The sequence below is a fragment of the Neofelis nebulosa genome, chromosome 15, assembly GCF_028018385.1.
Source record: "Neofelis nebulosa isolate mNeoNeb1 chromosome 15, mNeoNeb1.pri, whole genome shotgun sequence".
NCBI lineage: Eukaryota > Metazoa > Chordata > Mammalia > Carnivora > Felidae > Neofelis > Neofelis nebulosa.
Genome location: NC_080796.1, coordinates 14,028,571 through 14,047,583, shown reverse-complemented (window position 1 = coordinate 14,047,583; position 19,013 = coordinate 14,028,571). Strand labels below are relative to the sequence as shown.

The 19,013-nt window shown below is 39.9% G+C and overlaps 1 protein-coding gene across 4 annotated transcripts in view; it reads right to left on the bottom strand.

Moving 5' to 3' along the window:
- PLD5 (phospholipase D family member 5) overlaps window positions 1-19,013 on the bottom strand; it is a 422,454-nt gene that overhangs the window by 155,097 nt on the left and 248,344 nt on the right. For all 4 annotated transcript variants that reach the window (XM_058701959.1, XM_058701958.1, XM_058701960.1 and 1 more), the window contains one exon: window positions 8,457-8,568. In XM_058701959.1, the coding sequence (XP_058557942.1) occupies window positions 8,457-8,568 (112 nt within the window). The remainder of the gene's footprint in view (window positions 1-8,456; window positions 8,569-19,013) is intronic.

Here is a 19,013-nt window from a genome sequence, read left to right as displayed (position 1 = left end):
TTAATGCAAATGAGTATAGCTTTCTTGAATTCAAATAAGCAACAGCAAGGACCACATTTAGAATTTGACGGAATGAGCACAGCATTCCCTCCTCCTGTTTTTAATAATGTGGTAAAATAAATATAATTTAAAAATAAAGTATTATCAAAAGAATGAAATTGAACCCCATCTTAGCTTATATCACTCACAAAAATTAGCTCAAAATGGATTAAAGATTTAAAGGTAAGACCTGCAACCATAAAACTCCAAGAAGAAAACACAGGGAAGAAAATCTCCTTGACACCAGTCTGGGCAATGATATTTTGGATATGACACCAAAAGGCAAAAATAATCAAGTGGGCCTACTTCAAACTAAAAAGCTATGCACAGCAAAGTAAGAATCAACAAAGTGAAAAGGCCACCTATAGAATGGCAGAAAATATTTCCAAACCATCTATATATGGTGAGGGGCTAATATCTAAAATATATAGAGACCTTATACGACCCAACTGTAAAAAAACGACCTGATTAAAAAAAGGGACAAAGGACCTGAATAGACATTTTTCCTAAGATGACATACAACTGGCCAACAGGTTACCCTGAAAAGGTTCTTAACATCACTGATGACCAGGTAAACACAAATCAAAACTACAAGGAGATATCACCAGACACCTGTTAGAATGGCTTTTATCAAAAAGACAAGACATAACAAGTGTTGGCAAGGATGTGAAGAAAAAGGAACCTTTGTACACTGTTGTAAACTGGTTCAGCCCCTATGGAAAACACCATGGAGATTCCTAAAAAAAAAAAAAAAAAAAAAGAACTACCATATGATCCAGCTAATCCCACTTCTGGGTATAGATCCAAAAGAAACAAAATGAATACCTCAAAGGGATATGATGTTCACGTTCATTGCAGGATTATTCAAATAGTGAAGATATGCAAGCAATCTATCAGTCTGTCAAGGATGAATAGATAAAGATGTGGTGCGCGCGCACACACACACACACACACACACTCACAAATATTATTCGGCCACAACACAGAAGGAAATCTTGATATCTGCAACAACATGGATGAACTAGAGAGCACTATTCTAAGTGAAATAAGCCAGAAAAAGGCAAAAATACTTGTCATCTCACTCACATGTGGAATCTAAAAATAGTTTAAAAGTCAAGGTCACAGAAAGAGAGTAGAATCCTGGCTACCAGGTAGCTGGGCAAGATGGGGGAGATGCTAGAAGCATCTTTTAGTTACAAAAGGAATGAGTTCTGGGGATCTAATGCATAGCATGGTAACTGTAGTTAACATTGTCTTGTAGTATTGAAATTTACTAAAAGAGTAGGTCTTAAATTGGTTCTCATCACAAAAAGGAAAAATAAAGGTAACTGCGTGAGGTGATGGATGTGTTAATTAACCTGAACGTGGTAATCATGTCACGAGGGATGTATACCAAATCATCACACTGTAGACTTTAAATATACACAATTATATTCTTGAATTATACCTCAATAAAGCTGGAGGAAAAAAAAGTAGTTTCCCACTGGCAAGTAGAAATCTTTGCCTATTTTTTCTCTATAGGCCAAGCTCTGCATTATGAAGAATTTATGAACACACTGATGGGTAATAAGAAACATGTACTACTTGTGCAATATTTAAAATGTGGAGATTTGCACCCATAAGTTAATGTAACTTCTCCATAGATAGCACTAAAGGCTCTAGAAAAGTAATTAGAATCACCCAGATGTAGCTCTATCAACTATTTGGCTATTTTATGGTAATCTTTTTTTTTCTAATATCTTGAGCAGATAATTCAAAATTAAAATCAGACATTAAGGGAATAGCAGGTCTAATATCAAAGCTTTTTGCTACTCTTCTGATTTGAAAAAAACCTCTACATTTTATGTACTTAAAAATCTGAAATGGAAGGATTTTCTATTGGTTAGAACAATATTTTCTTTTATAAGAAATATTTTGGAGTTTTGAGACTCGTTACAATAGAAAAGCTTGCCAACGCCAAATCTGAACACTTTTGGAAAGCATAAATATGTTTAATATGTGTAACTGCTAACTTTTATTTCCTGTTCTAAAAGAGGTTATTAAACAACCATGCAGAAATAAAATATCATTGACGTTTTATTAAAAAGAGGGAGTTGTTATTAAGAAGAGTGAGAGGGCTTTAGTCTCATTTCAAATAGCAAAATTCTTATTTAAATGAGTAAGGCTTAGTCACAAGAAAGTGCCAATTAAATATATACTCTGTGTTCAGTGCTTTGTGGATGGGATGCCAGGATGAGCTGAAGATGGCCAACCAACAGGTGCTTGTTAGGATCCTCTTGCTCTTGTCTGTTCTCCAACATGAGTAAGGTTCTGTCTAATTAGTTCACTTGGTTGGCATACAGTGGTAACAAGGGACCATCGGGGTTAGCTTTACTCAAACCACAGACTGTGTTTGAGACAGCCACCCAGCAAATGTATGAATTTGTTCACAAAGGGAACAAATGAGGGGAGGTGGAGGGCTGAGGGCCAAAGAGTAATAGAAATGAAACTATGTCGATGAAAAGAGTGAGAAAGCTAGAACTTTAACTTTTTAAATCTCATGGAAGATTTAAAGATCTGTCCGTCCATCCATCCATCTATGTTTTTGTCTATCCATCCATCCATCCATCCATCCATCCATCCATCCATCCATCCATATATTCTAAAGAAACCAAAGAGGAAAGAAATTCTTGACACATTAATGCTATGGCTAAGATTTGCAAATCTGTCTATCTGTCCGTCTACTTATCTGTCATCCACCCATCCATCTAAAAAACCAAAGGAGAAAGAAACTCTTCACACATTAATGCTCTGGCTAAACAACATACAACTCCATAAAGTAGTTCTGTTATCTGCTCCTTAAAGATGTCACAAGGGTCTACAGGCAGCATGGTCTAACCCGAAGGTTTAATCTCCCATATGTCTGCATGCACACTAAAGGAGGGATTGAGAGAGCAAGGCAGTTTGATTCTAGCAGACTGAGAGCTTGAAACACCAGCTGAGCCAGGACTGGGCTAACAGGCCTGTTGCCTTAACAGCAACAGTAAGCTGCACTCTCAGAAGGGAGGGGCACAGTGTGCGGGTCTTGCTGGAGGTCTCCCAAGCTCTAGGACGAATTTCTTCCTGAAAGGCCAAGCAGCATCTAGTGACAGAGTTTAACCTACAAGTTAGGAGCATTGTCCATTCCTCTCCTATTCGGAACCAAGCTGTCAGGATGACCTCTCCTTTCACTGGGTTGCAATCCCGTCATGCTGTTTACCTTGGAATATGGATTCTGATTTCTTCTCTCTACCCCAGGAGATTGTCTCTTCTCTAGTGTATTTCGGGCTTCTGATTTCATGATTCGTTTTCCCATAGAACTTTCACAGAAAAACTTGATTTGCATAACCTTTCCCATTTCAGGGAATACGGCAGGGTTTTTTCTTTTGTTCATTCATTTGGACAAGAAAATTTCCTATCATTGCATGCATTCAGCATCACAAGTTCTGTTTAAGACATCCCTGTGTTTCCTAAGAACATGCAGAGCCTGAATTCTCTGACTTTCTGTTCAGAGTATGGTTACTGGACCACAAGGAAGCCCTGTTACAGAAGGTGGGGTTAGAATCTACCTCCCTGGGTGCAGTATTAAGAGTGATCAGCTTTAATCTAAGTTAATTACGTACTAAAGCTAAGGTTTCTAAGTTGAATTTTGAAATTTATTGCTGAATTTTAAAGTAACCCTCATTACCACACGTCACTCATTCTAAAGTATGCAGGCTTCACATTTTCACAACTCTGATGTTGGTACGCATCTTATGATTGCGGTAGACAGGGTGACAGTTGTGACCGAGTTGTCACTTCAGGTCTTAGCTGTTATTCTCAGTGGCATGACAGGGCTCCTACGGTTTCTCAATATTCAGTCAACAAACCACTTAAAGCCTCTTTGAGGAAGGATTGTGAGGCTTCGTTACTGTCAGAATATCTTCCTTTGACATTTTCTGGTAAGGTTCCGAAATAAGCAGAACAGAAGTCTACTTAGAGAGAAGAGACAATAGTAGGGAGTCTGTTTCTAAAGTTAGAACATCATCAGCATCTTGATGGTGGAGACGTGTTGGGTGGAAAACACAGGCATCCATGACTCAGATGCAAAAAGTGATTCAGAAAAATTGGATTCTGCGTAGATGTTTCAAGAATTCCTGGATCATTTTGTTTCACTAATGTCAGTCTGCTCTGGCAAACCATAAACTCTCTGAAGTCAGGGGAAGGCTCATGCCTTCGTCAAGTTTCTATCTTTAAAGCCCAGGGGAGGTACCTGTCAGATATTCAAGGACAGTTGTTGAACAAATAATGAATGAACAATGGAAGAAAAGAAGCCGGTAAGACCATCTGAGAAAAAGAGAGGAAGTCTGAAGGAAATACTATGAGTAAGGCTTAAAATGGACCCTGAGGGACAAAGAAGAGCTTGCAAATTGATAAGGGGAGAAAGGGTATTTCAAGCACAAGGAAAAGTGTGTGTTAGGAAATAGAGCCCTGGAAAAGCATGCTATATTTAGGAAACCACAACTATCTTTCAGATATTTGGAAAGCCAACAACAGAAAATAGTACTAATGAGACTGAAAAGGAGATTCATATCCTGGATTGTTTTGAGTGCTTTGCCCTTTTTTTTTTTTTTTTTTCTTAAGAACTGCGGACTTTATTTCTAGATCACCCATTTTAATCCTTAATGACTTTTATCTCACGAGTCATTCTATTAGAGAGTTATCCAATAGTGAACAGGCAAAGTCTCGTTTTTCCCAAAAGGAAATTTATATTTTCTGGCTTAACATTTTATTCATAATTTTTGGTAGGCTATTGGGGTAACTATTTTAGTCCTATTATATGAAAGCACACTGAATTGCTATGGTTTTGAAAGACAAACAAAGAAAAAAACAGCTCTTCTTAATTATAAATTTCATTGCAACAATAAGTATAAAGATTAAAAACATAGTAGGTAGGGAGATGGATGGGCAGAGCACAGAGGATTTTCAGGGGCACTAAAATATTCTGTATGATGTTACGTTGATAGATATATGTCATTACATAAGTGTTCAAACCCAGAGAATGTAAAACACCAAGAGTGATTCCTAAGGTAAACTGTGGACTTTGGGTGATGATGATGTGTCAATGTAGGCTCACACATGACCCTTCTGGTGAGCGATGTTGATGATGGGGAGGCTGTGTGTGTGTGTTGGGGCAGGGGTTATGTGGGAAATCTCTGTACCTTCCTCTCAAAGTTGTTGTAAACCTAAAACTGTTCCAAAAAAAATAAAACCTTAAAAAAAAACACCGTAGTATGACTGAGAAATAATATTTTGCTCATGGTTGAAAAACACAGCCAGAAATAAGCATTGTATTAGTAGTATAAAACCACATTGCTGTGCTTTTACCAGCATGCAGTTTGGTGGGGGGGGGGGGGGCTAGTTTCCAAGGCGCTAGCTGGGAGGCTTGAACAGAGAGAGGAGAACATGAAGGAAATACTCCCCCACTGCCCACCGCAGCTACAGAAGGCAGCCGGTGACCCAAGCCCTGTGAAGGCAAGTATGGAGGAAGGAACAGGACTCAGTGACAGTCCCACATCACATTAGATTGCCTGTGAGGCATCAGGCAGTGAGAAGCCATTTCACACAGGATGCTCATTCAGCTATGAACATCACTTTCAGACTAATCCTCTGCCCAAGGCTATAAGCTGATAAAATGCAAAAACAAAAAACAAAGATGAAAGCCGTGAAGACATCAATTTGCACATGACATATCTGAAAAAGGGTTAGAATCAAAAATCCACAAAGAACTTATCAAACTTAACAGCCAAAAAACAAATAACCCACTTAAGAAATGGGCAGAAGACATGAACAGACAATTTTCCAAAGAAGACATCCAGATGGCTAATGGACACATGAAAAGATGCTCAACATCACTCATCATCAGGGAAATACAAATCAAAACCATGATGAGATATCACCTCACGCCTGTCAGAATGTCTAAAATTAACAACACAAGAAACAACAGGTGTTGGCAAGGATGTGGAGAAAGGAGAACCCTTTTGCACTGTTGGTGGGAATGACAACTGGTGCAGCCACTCTGGAGAACAGTATGGAGGGTCCTCAAAAACCTAAAAATATAACTACCCTGAGATCCAGCAATTGAACTACTATGTATTTACCCAAAGTATACAAAAATACAGGTTCAAAGGGGATAGATGTGCCCCAATGTTTATAGAAGCATTATCAACAATAGCCAAATGTCTGTCGACTGATGAATGGATAAAGAAGATGTGGTGTCTATATTACTCAGCCACCAAAAAGACATTTTGCCATTTGCAATGACTTGGATGAAGCTAGAAGGTATGCTAAGTGAAATAAGTCAATCAGAGAAAGACAAATACCATATGATTTCACTCATATGTGGAATTTAAGAAACAAAACAAATGAATATATGGGGGGAGGGGAGAGAAGAGAGGGAAACAAACCACAAGAGACTGTGAATAATAGAGAACAAATTGAGGGTTGATGGAGAGAGGTGGGTGAAGGATGAGCTAGATGGGAGATGGGTATTAAGGAAGACACTTGTGATGCGCACTGGGTGTTGCATGTAAGTGATGAATCACTGAATTCTAGTCCTGAAACTAACATTGCACTGCACATTAACTAACTGAAATATAAATTAAAAATAAGGAAGAGTTCTTGGGTGGCTCAGTTGGTTAAGTGTCCAACTCTTGGTTTGGGTTCAGGTCATAATCTCGCAGTATATGAGTTCAAGCCCCTTGTTGGGCTCTGCACTGACAGTGCGGAGCCTGCTTGGGATTCTCTCCCTCTCTCTCTCTGCCTCTCTCCTGTTCCCACTGTCTCTGTCTCTCTCAAAATAAATAGATAAAACTTTTAAAAAAATAAGGAAAGGGAAAAAAAAAGACTTACATGGCAAATTTAATTCTATGAAAAAAAATTTATGAAGTAATTTCCCACAAATTTCAAGGGTTGGAAATCACATAGAGTTATGCTCTCTGATGCAGATGTGCAGCCTGAGAGGCTGGGAAGGTGGGAACTCAGGTAAAGAAGGGAGGGGAAAGAAGTGTGTCAGCTAAGCCAACGTGCTGCGTCAGATGCTTATGGTGTGTGTGTATATGTGGGGTATGTGTGTATAGGTGGTGTGTGTGTGTGTGTGTGTGTGTGTGTGTGTGTATGGTAGCAAATGCCATGGGATGTTTATCTGCAAATACAGGCACCCAGAGTTAGCCCAAAGTAATCCATTCCTAACAATGTGTCAGATAATGGATTTTATCTGAATGGGAACCCAATCTCACATTTTTTAAACAGGAAAAGTAGTAATACAATTCTAATTCATATTAATCCACTGTTTTTCAAAAAATATTATGCTGTGCTCAGGTGGCATACCAAAGCTTTTCAGGCCTAACAGTATCTCATAAGTTACCTCAACTTTCCTTACACAGAACAAATATTACACATGTGCCTGACCAAGCTTATGTCTTCTATGTATTTATGTCTTTCTGTAGGCTTTATCGCTTCCAACTTTCCTTCTGCAGAAGGAAAGACCACTTGGGTTCACCCTTTGCTTTATAGTCCATTGAATTTTCCAGAAGGTGTTTTCACTTAGCAGTCTGGGAAAGACGACAACCAAAAGTGCCCAGCATGTTTAAGGAGCACACACACGAGATGCAGTGTCATCAGGTAACACTGACACTCACTGGGGCCAATGCCTTGTCTTCTCCCGGGGACGCCGGGCAGCTCAAGCATTTTCACTGGCTCACACCTGCCATGTCCGTTTGGACGCTTACAGTTCAGAGTAAATTCAGGGCCAAAATTTTTATAAAGCCATAAAAACTATTTGGAAGTGAGTTCAGTTAGTCAAGACAAAGCAAAATGAAGAAAGTTATTTCATAATGATTCCCCGTCTTCATGGGATTTTGAGACAAAGTGCAGAGTGGCCTATGAATGATGTTCTCTGTGGAATTATCTCAGAATTCATGAATTAGGCCAGGTTTCATAGACTCCTCCATCTGACTATATTATTTTAAAGAAGATGTTGCACGAGGAGAACTTCCATTTGAAGGACAAGAGGAAAACAGCAATCCAATGTTTGTTCAAATGAGAAGTGGCTCTTTAATCACATCACAGAAGTGTTCGGAGAGGGAAAGATTCTTCTTTCTAGTTAATTATCATTTAATGGCCAGGGGGTTATTTTGCATAAACTAATATGCAACAACACTATTTAAAAACTCCCAGTAGTATTGATTAATTAGTTCTCTCATTTAAAGGTGGTAATCAGGCTATTTTTCAAAGGAGAAATAAGAAGTGTATTACACGCAATGTGTCAACTATAAAAAATCATGTATTATTTTAAGCGAAATGAAAGACATCTTAACAGAATCCCTAGGGGTAGAGTAGCATAGCAACCTTGGCCTTACCCTTTAATCTCAAGGCTTCTAATACCTTTGAGTCAGCTGTTACGTCACTCACTAGCTTGATTTCGATATTTTGCGAAGTCAGTTGGAGCAGCTTTTCGAAGAGACGTTGACCCTAGAAAAAAATATTCAGAGACAAGGAAAGTCAGAAGCCCTGCACGTATGCTATTTTAAACAGGTATAAATAAACTTATTAAAAATTGAAATTATCCATTCAAATTTTAAAAGGCAAGCACTTCAGCAACTGATACTCATGTAAAATTGTTTCAAGAGTTACATAAACACAGCAGTAGCAGACACAGATTATGCTTTCTTGAGTGCTATGCAACCCCACAATTCTTGCCATCATAATTTCGACGCTACAGGGCAAATCTACCCTTCTTTTACTTTTTCATGAATTCTGCGTTACCTACGCATGAAGGGGCAGCAGAAAATATTAGACAGTTGTGTTTGGGCTGAGACAGACCTGGATGCAAGCTGGTTTTCCAGTTTATAAATTGTGTTTCTGAATCTCACTAAATCTCCAGCTTCTTTCTCAGTAAAATGCACATAATAATATTTACCATAGAAGGTTTTTGTGAGAATTAAAGGCATTAGTCATAGGTAAGTACCCTTCCAGTGGGAGCTCTTATGGGGAAAGTCAGGGTGATTTCTCCGTGATTTGCCTGAATTCCTCTTCTGGTTTAAAACCTGTCTGACTGAATCCAACTAATGTTCTTCCTAGCACTCTGTAATTACTAGCACAATCTAAAACTGATGAAACAAAAATACAAAATAAAAAGTGAAGGTTTTGCTTCTGTAAGATTTTCACAAGCATTAAATTTTTATTGTGAGTTTTACTCTCCAGGAGCCTCTGAGTAGAGGTTGGTCTGTAGCCATCATATCATCTCAGGGAGTGGACTGCAAGCCTGTCCTATTTATTTCCCCTTGTGTGTGTTCATAGCTTCCCTCTCCTTATCATAAAAGGAAACGGTCTTTTTTTATTGATTTTTCAGATCTTTGTTATTCAGCCACAAACTCAAATGCCTTCCGGGGTCAGACAGGCAATAAGGCTTTGCTTTTAATGGCCCCCAAGTGGCAAAGTCTTATCCTGCTTTGATAAGAATGGGCCATTAATGGGGCGTCTGGGTGGCTCAGTCACCCCATCCAGCTCAGGTCACGATCTTGAGGTTCTTGAGTTTGAGCATTGGGCTCTGTGCTGACAGCTTGGAGCCTGGAGCCTGCTTCAGATTCTGTGTCTCCCTTGCTCTCTGCCCCTCCCCTGCTCATCCTCTCTCTCTCAAAAATAAATAAACATTAAAGAAAAAAGTAAAAGAATGGACCGTTACTAATGATTTCGTACAGAGGATGGAGACTGAGAACGCAGAACGGAGGAAATGTGGATGTAGTGTGTGATTCCTGCAGTTCAGCCTCAGAAAACAGAGAAGGCAAAGATCAAAGCTTAAAGCTTTGGAGGGTAAGGAGGAGGGAGCTAGGGCCACCTGGCAGGCAGGAGTGTCTGGCATAAGTGGGAGTTGTACCCCATGGCAGGCACAGAGGTTTCCGTTTCCTTTAACTAAGTGTGCTAGCCGAGGTTGCCAAAGGTGGAGCTCATGGAATTACTCTGCACCCAGAGCCTGGAGGCAGGCTCACAACAGACCAGGTTTCCTAGGAGGCACTGAATGAGGGCAGCGGACTGTTGTCAACTGCTAATTTAAAAGAGGTGGAGTGGGGAGTGAGAGAGAGAAACATATGGAGAGACAGAGGACAGAAGAAAGAAAACAGGCTGACTTGCAGATTGCAGGGTCCATGTAGATTTCAGGTTTATTGCACGGAGATAAGGGGCTGGGCAGTGAGAGGCTCAGATACAGGCCAGAGGGACATCCAGGTGGGGGGCTCTGTGGTTCTCCTGCAGGGTTATCACCAAGATGACCTTCCTCATCAGCTCTGGCTCTCCACTGACGTGCACTACAATCTTGTCACACACCCTGGGATGCTTGGTGATGTCTGCATGGTCCAGATTTCTGGAGCCCAGACTCATGGTCATCATATAGTCATACAGATTATTCGTACTTTTTCCCCTTCACACAGAGAAAAGGCTTATATGCTTTGTGTTTGATGAGACTCACCAGTAACGAGCTGGTATTTTTACACAAATGCATTTTTTTTTTTTTTTTTTTTTTTTTTTTTTTGGTTCTTAGTTCACAATGTATTTAGTACAAATGAAACATAGGAGATCTTCTAACCTATCTGTATTTCTGGCTCTGTGCCTTAAACTGATTCCCACTGTGTTATTTTTGTGAACACCAGAAATCTCAAACATGGATGAAAATAGAAACTCCCAAATCTACAGATACTGGCAGACTGTCATTAAATAAAGCTTATTTTTACTGTTAGTATGTGCTGATTACTTACACCAAGGATTCTTAAAATTGTTAATTATAGTGCTTATTGTAATGAACTTGGGCCTGGGGGGAACTTCTCTGTTTTCAATGTCTTACCTTCCTACCCACACATTCTGGCTAAGACATCAGAATGTAGTAAAAAAGGTGTGAAACACCTTCTCCATGCCGAGATCTGTAGTAAGGGCTACTGTTTTCTGAGTTAAATCTACTCACTGTATTGTTATAAAGGAATACAAAAGCCCCTTGGTTTTTAAACATCAGTATGGTTAACTCTTAACACAGGTTTGAGCTGCACAAATCCACTTGTACTCGGATTTTTTTTGACAAATATTGCACAGTCCTGTATATGTGTTTTCTCATCCTTATGATTTTCTTAATAACATTTTCCTAGTTTACTTTATTATTCACATAACATACAAAATATGTGCTAGTTGGCTATTTATGTTATCAGTCGGACCTCTGATCAACAGGAGGCTTAATTAGTATCAGAGTTTTGGGGAGTCAAAAGTTTATGTGGATTTTCAACTATGCAGGGGGTTGGTACCCTATTAACCCCTGTTGTTCAAGGGTCAACCAATTTAAAAACTTGCCCTTCCTGGTGAGAAACAGTAGGCCACATTTCAAAATTAAATGAATCCTCTTGAAGATGTCAGTGGCTCAGGCATGTTGAGCAGTTTAAGCCAATTAAGCCCAGGCAGCCCGCCTAGAGATTGGAGTATGAAGTGTTGAGGGGGATTAGTTAACCACCCAATACTGTCCCTCCTTTACCTAAAAGGAAGAAGCCACTAATAATCTTATAAAGTCAAATATCAGTGCATTTAAGGGGCCCAACAAGAGAAAAGACGCTTGAACACAGTGGGCATTTGATGATACCAACAACTCAAGAAGACAGAACTGGAGCTAAAACACAATGTAAGTATTCAAGGACAGGTAAGCATGGCTGGGACTAACACCCTATGATTTTAGAAGTAAATTAGAATAATAATTAAAGAACAGCATAGCCACTGTTGTGACCCAAATCATTGGTCTGAAGACCTCAAGGAAGAAATACCTCTAAGTGCACACACGTACGCATGCACACACACAAAAACATAAGGGTGACAAGGGAAGAAAAGGGTGATAGATAAATTGAGGATATATAACATGTGGCTAATAGGTGTATTGGAAGACAAAAAGAGGTAGAAAGAATAAGCTTTCAAGTAACAGAAGAAAAATTGTCCTACCTGAGGCAAGACCTAAACCTACATGTTTGTTTTTTTTTAAATATGAAATTTATTGTCAAATTGGTTTCCATGCAATACCCAGTGCTCATTCCAACAGGTACCTTCCTCAATACCCATCACCCACTCTTCCCTCCCTCCCACCCCCCATCAATGCTCAGTTTGTTCTCAGTTTTTAAGATAAACCTACATGTTGAAAAGATAATTGAAGATGAAGGTAAATGCAGTGCGGAAAGACACATTTAGGTACATTCTGTGACACTGATCAATAGCAAAGAGAAAGAGAAATTCTTAAAACCCGGCCAAAAACAAAACAAAAACAAAAGCTATCTATCAAGCAAAATGGATCAGACTGGCATGGAGCCAACCATTTGCAACACTAAGTTGGTACATGGTGGCTACAGACTATAAAATATTTAATTTAAACTTTTTTTTTTTTTTTTTTTTTTAACGTTTTTATTTTTGAGACAGAGAGAGACAGAGCATGAACGGGGGAGGGGCAGAGAGAGAGGGAGACACAGAATCGGAAACAGGCTCCAGGCTCTGAGCCGTCTGCCCAGAGCCCGACGCGGGGCTCGAACTCACGGACCGCGAGATCGTGACCTGAGCCGAAGTCGGACGCTTAACCGACTGAGCCACCCAGGCGCCCCGACAGACTATAAAATAAAAAATAACTAAAGCAAAGGAATGTTTTACTCAAAGATTTTACCCACCAGGGTGAAAAAAAGAGAAATATTTGCAGATATATACAGCTTTAGAAACTATATTACCTACATAACCCATATGAAGGACATATTCAAGGAAAGAATCTAATTAAACAGTAAAGGACACTAATCACCATCAAGGAGGATGAAAAGGATAAGAGACAAGTGATGAGCAAGATGATATGGATTATGTGTTTGATGTACCTGGTAAATAAAGATTCTTGACATAGAAGAGACACATTACAGGGGAAGGTCTACTGTTCTACTGAGAGTCTATTACGTGATTCTCAGTGGGAGGCACTATTACCCTAAAGGGGATGAGTTTGTTCACTGTGTGCATGTGTGTGTAAGTTATTCTTTTTATAAATAAAACACAGATATATATACAATAAATATGCAACATATCTGTGGTATTAAAATCTCATGGTTGGGGGGGTGCAGGTTTAGGGGAAAAAAACGTCTAAAAAGTCTCCTTAGTAAGGTGATAGAAAAAAGAAGATTGAGAAACACTGGTCTACAACAAACAGGATAAAGAATCTTAGTAAAAATTAGAATGAGAGTTGGGAGGGCTTAAAAGAGCTAGATGAGAAAGAGTAGGCAATTATTCTGTGATGGCACAATTTATGGAGCAGTGACAGTTATAAATTGGTATGTACCAAACAACATGGCATCTAAATATATAAAGCAAAGGCTAACAGTAATGCAATTAAAACACTACAACAATATAATACTTCAAAATATGTCTTTCACAAGTGGGTGACCTAAAAAGGAATAAATGAGAATATATGAAAATTAAATAATATTATCAATAAACTTGATTAGGTATATACATTTATACATATTTCTCATTTTATATATGAAACCCCTCAAAATAATAATTTGCTTGTCTGTAGAACATCATGAAAATCTGTTCTGTAACTGCCATTAAGAAAATTTGAACAGGGGGTGCCTGGGTGGCTCAGTCAATTAAGTGTTTGACTCTTGATTTTGGCTCAGGTCATGACCTCACAGTTCGGTTTGTGGGTTTGAGCCCCGTGTTGGGCTCTGTGGTGATAGTGTGGAGCCCGCTTGGGATTCGCTCTCTGCCCCTCCCTGCTTGCACACTTACTGTTTCTTGCTCTCTCTCAAAATAAATAAACTTATCTTTATATATATATTTACATAGTTTTTTTTTTTTAAAGAAAGAAAACCTGAACAAAGTTTAAGGAAGATATTCTACCAGCTTCATTCTTTGATCATAATCCAAGAAAATGAGAAACAGACAATTAACAAGCAACACATAAAACAAATCATATCTACTTGAAAATTTAACTTACTCAGATTATCTGTACATCATAGGAGAAAAGAAAAGTGAATTTCTGTATTCTCTGGAAAGCTATAAATAGGTGGGTACTTCAGAGCAAAACCATGAAATGAGGCAATATCTGGTGTCAGGGAAATTTATAACCGTAAATGTCTACAGCTTTATAAAAAATATCAAGTCATGCATAGGAATGGATAAACACAGAAGGGAACTTAATAGAGAATCCAGAAATGGTGCACACAGGATTATATCAATAACAAAGGCACTGTTTTAATTCAGTCTGAAAAAGATAAAGTGGTTAAATCTGGCACAATTGAAAAGACCCCTATATTACACCACTTAGAAAAATATGTTTTCAGGAAAAATAAAAACATATCAATACTTTCAAGAAAATCTATGCAAATATGGACAGGTATGTTCCATCTTCAAGTAGGGCAAACCTTAACCAAGCTATAGGAGGCTAAATAATGGTCCCCAAAATGTCAGGTCCTAATCTGGAGTCTGCAAATTTTATCTTATTTGGAAATAGAATCTTCACAGATACGATTAAAGATTTCGAGATGAGGTTATCCTGGATTATTATCTGAGAAGGTCTTAAATGTAATCAGTGTACTTGTAGGAGAAAGGCAGAGAGGCAGAAGGGATTGGACACACCCAGGGGAGGCTGCCACCTGGAGACAGGGCAGAGGTGTTTGGAGATGCCAGCCTTGGAGACTGGAGGGATAGAGCCACCAGCTAAGGGGCGCTGGCAGCTGCCAGAAACTGGAAGGGGTGAGAAGTGTTCTCTCCCAGTAGTGGGGGCTGCTGGAGCCTCAGGACAGAGCACTGCTCTGCTCTGACACCTAGGTTTCAGCCCAGGGAAACTGATTTCAGACTTCTGCCCTCCGGAACCAGGAGAAAATAAATTTCTGTTGTTTTAAGCCATCTGTCTGTGGTGCTTTGTTGCTCTGGCCACAGGAAGCTAATACACAAGCTAGCTACATAGAAGCAATAAAAGATATACAGAATTACCAAAGTTAAAAAATTATACAGAAAAAGATACCACAAAGTAAGTGCAGAAACAGCAAAAATTTGGAATAGTTGCTATGTAGATGAGAAGAAGGGAGGGGCTGATAGCTGTACTCTACAAAAATGCATACAAATTAATAAGAAAAGACCAAAAGCCCAATCAAAGTTGGGCAAAGTGTGGCTACTGAACACGAAGGATGCTTCATGTAGCCAAAGAAATCACAATGCAAAGCAATACGGACATCTCTCTTTGTAAGCAGGAGACTGGAAAATATTTATGAGTGGCAACCTTTACTCCCATCGATGATTTGGGGACAGGACATTCTAACATTGCTGCCTTCCACCAGTAACCCCACAACTAGAATGCATCCCAAAGACACATAAGCACCAAAATGTGTGTGTGTGTGATTATATATCTTAGGTATGCTGTTACCCACTGATGCACACATATATACACACATACATGTACACATGTGTCTATATGTGCACATAAAGTTTCAATCAAAGTATAAAAGGGTGGATGACTGATATTAAATGATTGATGACACAGTTACTAGAAAACAAGACTAGGATTTATCTTAAGCCATGATGTCCTTTTAAAGCAATACACTTGCCTTGATTTTTTTCTTTCTTTTTTTATATGAAATTTATCGTCAAATTGGTTTCCATACAACACCCAGTGCTCATCCCAACAGGTGCCCTCCTCAATACCCATCACCCACCCTCCCCTCCTTCCCACCCCCCATCAACCCTCAGTTTGTTCTCAGTTTTTAATAGTCTCTTATGGTTTGGCTCCCTCCCTCTCTTTTTTCTTTTTTGATTTTTTTTCTTTAATTTATGATTTAAGAGACAAAACCATATATGCATGGATCCCGTCTTGACTCAATTTCCTATTTATTTAGCCAATTAATTAAATTATCTTCAAGATTGATCACTTATTTACTTACTATCTTTGCTGAAATTTTCAGCACTAAATAGCTGAAAATGTTTTTCATTTATTTTTAAGTTTATTTATTTTTGAGACAGCATGCACAGGGGAGGGACAGACAGAGAGGAAGAGAGAGAATCCTAAGCAGGCTGCACGTTGTCAGCACAGAGCTTGACTCAGGGCTCGAACTCACAAAACTGTGAAATCACGACCTAAGCCAAAACCAAGAATCATATGCTTAACCAACTGAGCCACCCAGGTGTCCTTCTTTTTTTCACTGAGAAAAATTACTGAAATTTTATTTACTTACTATACTTACTGAAATATCTAAAGATTGCCAGGGATATAAATATATTATTTGTACATTTGTCATCATCAGCTTTTATTCTCAAATAAAAGGACCCCCAGAACAGGGAGAAGTGTCTTTTAAGCAATTTCATTCAACACATTTACTGGATGCTCGCTAAGTGCCAGGACCTTCATAAGTGCTGGAGATAAATGATAAATAGGTAAATACAGCCCAGTGTGTCAGATGTCAGGGTCGAGACCTAGAGACAACGCAGCAGGGGCACTAATAACCCTAAGGCACAGCCTAAGGCACACAGGGAAAGTTCCCCAAAGGAGGGGAGGAAAGAAAAGAATGTTCCAGGTGGAGACCTGAGGCCTGAGAACTAAGTAGGAGGGTCTCGTAAGCCTGGGCGGAATTTGGTCCATGTCTGGAAAGCTCCGTGGATCTCCAAAGGATTTTACATACGGAAGCACATCATTGAATTTCTGTTCTAAAAGAAAATTTTGACTGCAAATCGGAGAAGGACGGGTACAGGGCAGGGCTGGAGGCCGAACACAGCAATCAAGTCAGTATGTGGTCCGGTGACAGACACGGAGTTGTGTCAGTGGCAGCCAGAACGACGGAAAGATCTTATGTGTCGACAAGATGGCACAGTGACAGACTCCATGGCGAGGTGTGGGCTTGCGGGAGCCAGCACAGCCAGGAAAGGTGGCCAGAGGCCCCAGCAGCTCTCTGGATGTGTCTGCGGGACATGGAACTCCTCATCTGAAGGGAGAAGATGCTGGCCTAGGAATCAGCTCACCAATGTCCTGAGGTCATGGATCAGTCACAGCTTTGGGAAGTCAGTGCCATCGGCCCCCCAGCTGAGTGGAGAACACTCGTTTTGTGGGCCAGGAGCAGCAAGCATCACCCGCCTGGTGCCAGGGGTGAGTATCTGCTATGTAGGCATGCAGCCTGCTGGTCCATTCATTAGCCCAGGTTCCATCCCACTAAGGGGCTTAATTATTCTGAACAGTTCCTCATCGAGGCCTTGCCTAACGATGGTAAGATATGCAGACAGTGGGTAGCAGCACAGCCACCCCTCCTCAGGGGCAGATAGATGAAGAGACCCGAATGAGCTCATCCTACCAATCATGGGCCACGAAACAGCAAGGGATTAATATCAGCAGTGGCATGTTTGAAACAGGGACCTAGGCTCTGAATTCCTACAGTAGCTGGAAAGTAGCTTTGGGGTTCTCCAGCATCCACTCCGGCTGCAAAGGGCAGGTGGACAAGGTCATCTCGGCAGTGTGATTGGCTGTGTCCGGAAAAGTGTGGACGGCACGGATTGTCAGCACCGCTGTGCAGAAAAGGCGGGTGTGATGGGCAAGGGAGGAATGCATGGCATACGCCAGATACTCCAGCTCTCCCACAGTCACTTGTTCTGAGGGGACAGCGGGCCCCACATTGAACGGAGACAGGATTCCTTCAGATCCTTACTCATGACAACCCAGCTCCCCCTGTAACATAACCATGAGGGTGTCCTACACGCTCCTGAAAATCCCTCCATCTGAAGAAAGAAGCCCAGCCTCCTTAGCCCTCTGACCCTACCTTTTCTATTTTTTTAAAGATATTTATTTATTTTGGGGGAGAGCGCAAGCGGGGTAGGGGTAGAGAGAGGTGAATAGAGGATCTGAATCAGGCCCCACACTGACAGGCTGACAGCAGTGAACCCGATGTGGGGCTCGAACTCACGAACCGCGAGATCATGATGAGGTCGGATGCTCAACTGACGAAGTCACCTGGGTGCCCCATGACCCCACTTCTAAGAACTGACCCCAGGTGAATGAGCAAAAAGAAAATGTTTTGCACAGAGATATTTATAGTAGCAGAATTTATTCAGAAAGAGAAAAAATAAAAAAAAAAACATTAAATGTCCAATAATAAAGAGTTCTATAAATTTAATCTGGTCCATCTACAACATTGGATATTATACAGCCAATGTAAAATAACATTTACCAATAACATGAGAAAGGGCTTCCAGTGTAATGTCAAGATCAAAATTAAGATATAAACTTTACATAATATGAGCATATGTATGTACTTATGCATAAAATACCAAACTTAAAAAAAGTTTTATTGATGGTCACATGGATGATTTTGTTTTTCTTTATTTCTCTGTAGTTTCCAAATTTTCTTTCTTTTTTTTTTTTAATGTTTATTTATTTTTGAGACAGAGAGAGACAGAACATGAACAGGGGAGGGGCAGAGAGAGAGGGAGACACAGAATCTGAAACGGGCTCCAGGCTCTGAGCTGTCAGCCCAGAGCCCGACGTGGGGCTCGAACTCATGGACCGCGAGATCATGACCTGAGCCGAAGTCGGATGTTTAACCGACCAAGCCACCCAGGCGCCCCTCCAAATTTTCTGTAGTGAGAAGCTATTTCTATTATAATGAGAAAAAAAATCCAACTGATTCTTTCTAAAACAAAGTTGCAAAAACAACTGGCCATACACAGGAAATGCAGCAAGGAGGTCTAGACACAAAACAATCAAGACTTTTAGGTAAACAAAACTAAGATAAGACAATTTTAAGAAAAAAACATTTTTTAATCCAAATAACTGGGAAGAGTATCTTTGGGTTCATGATTTATTCATGCCTATATGATTGGATTTTAAAAGAATCACAGAGGTTAAACTCTCGCTAATCATAGTGCTTATGAGTTTATATCAGAATGATGATTTC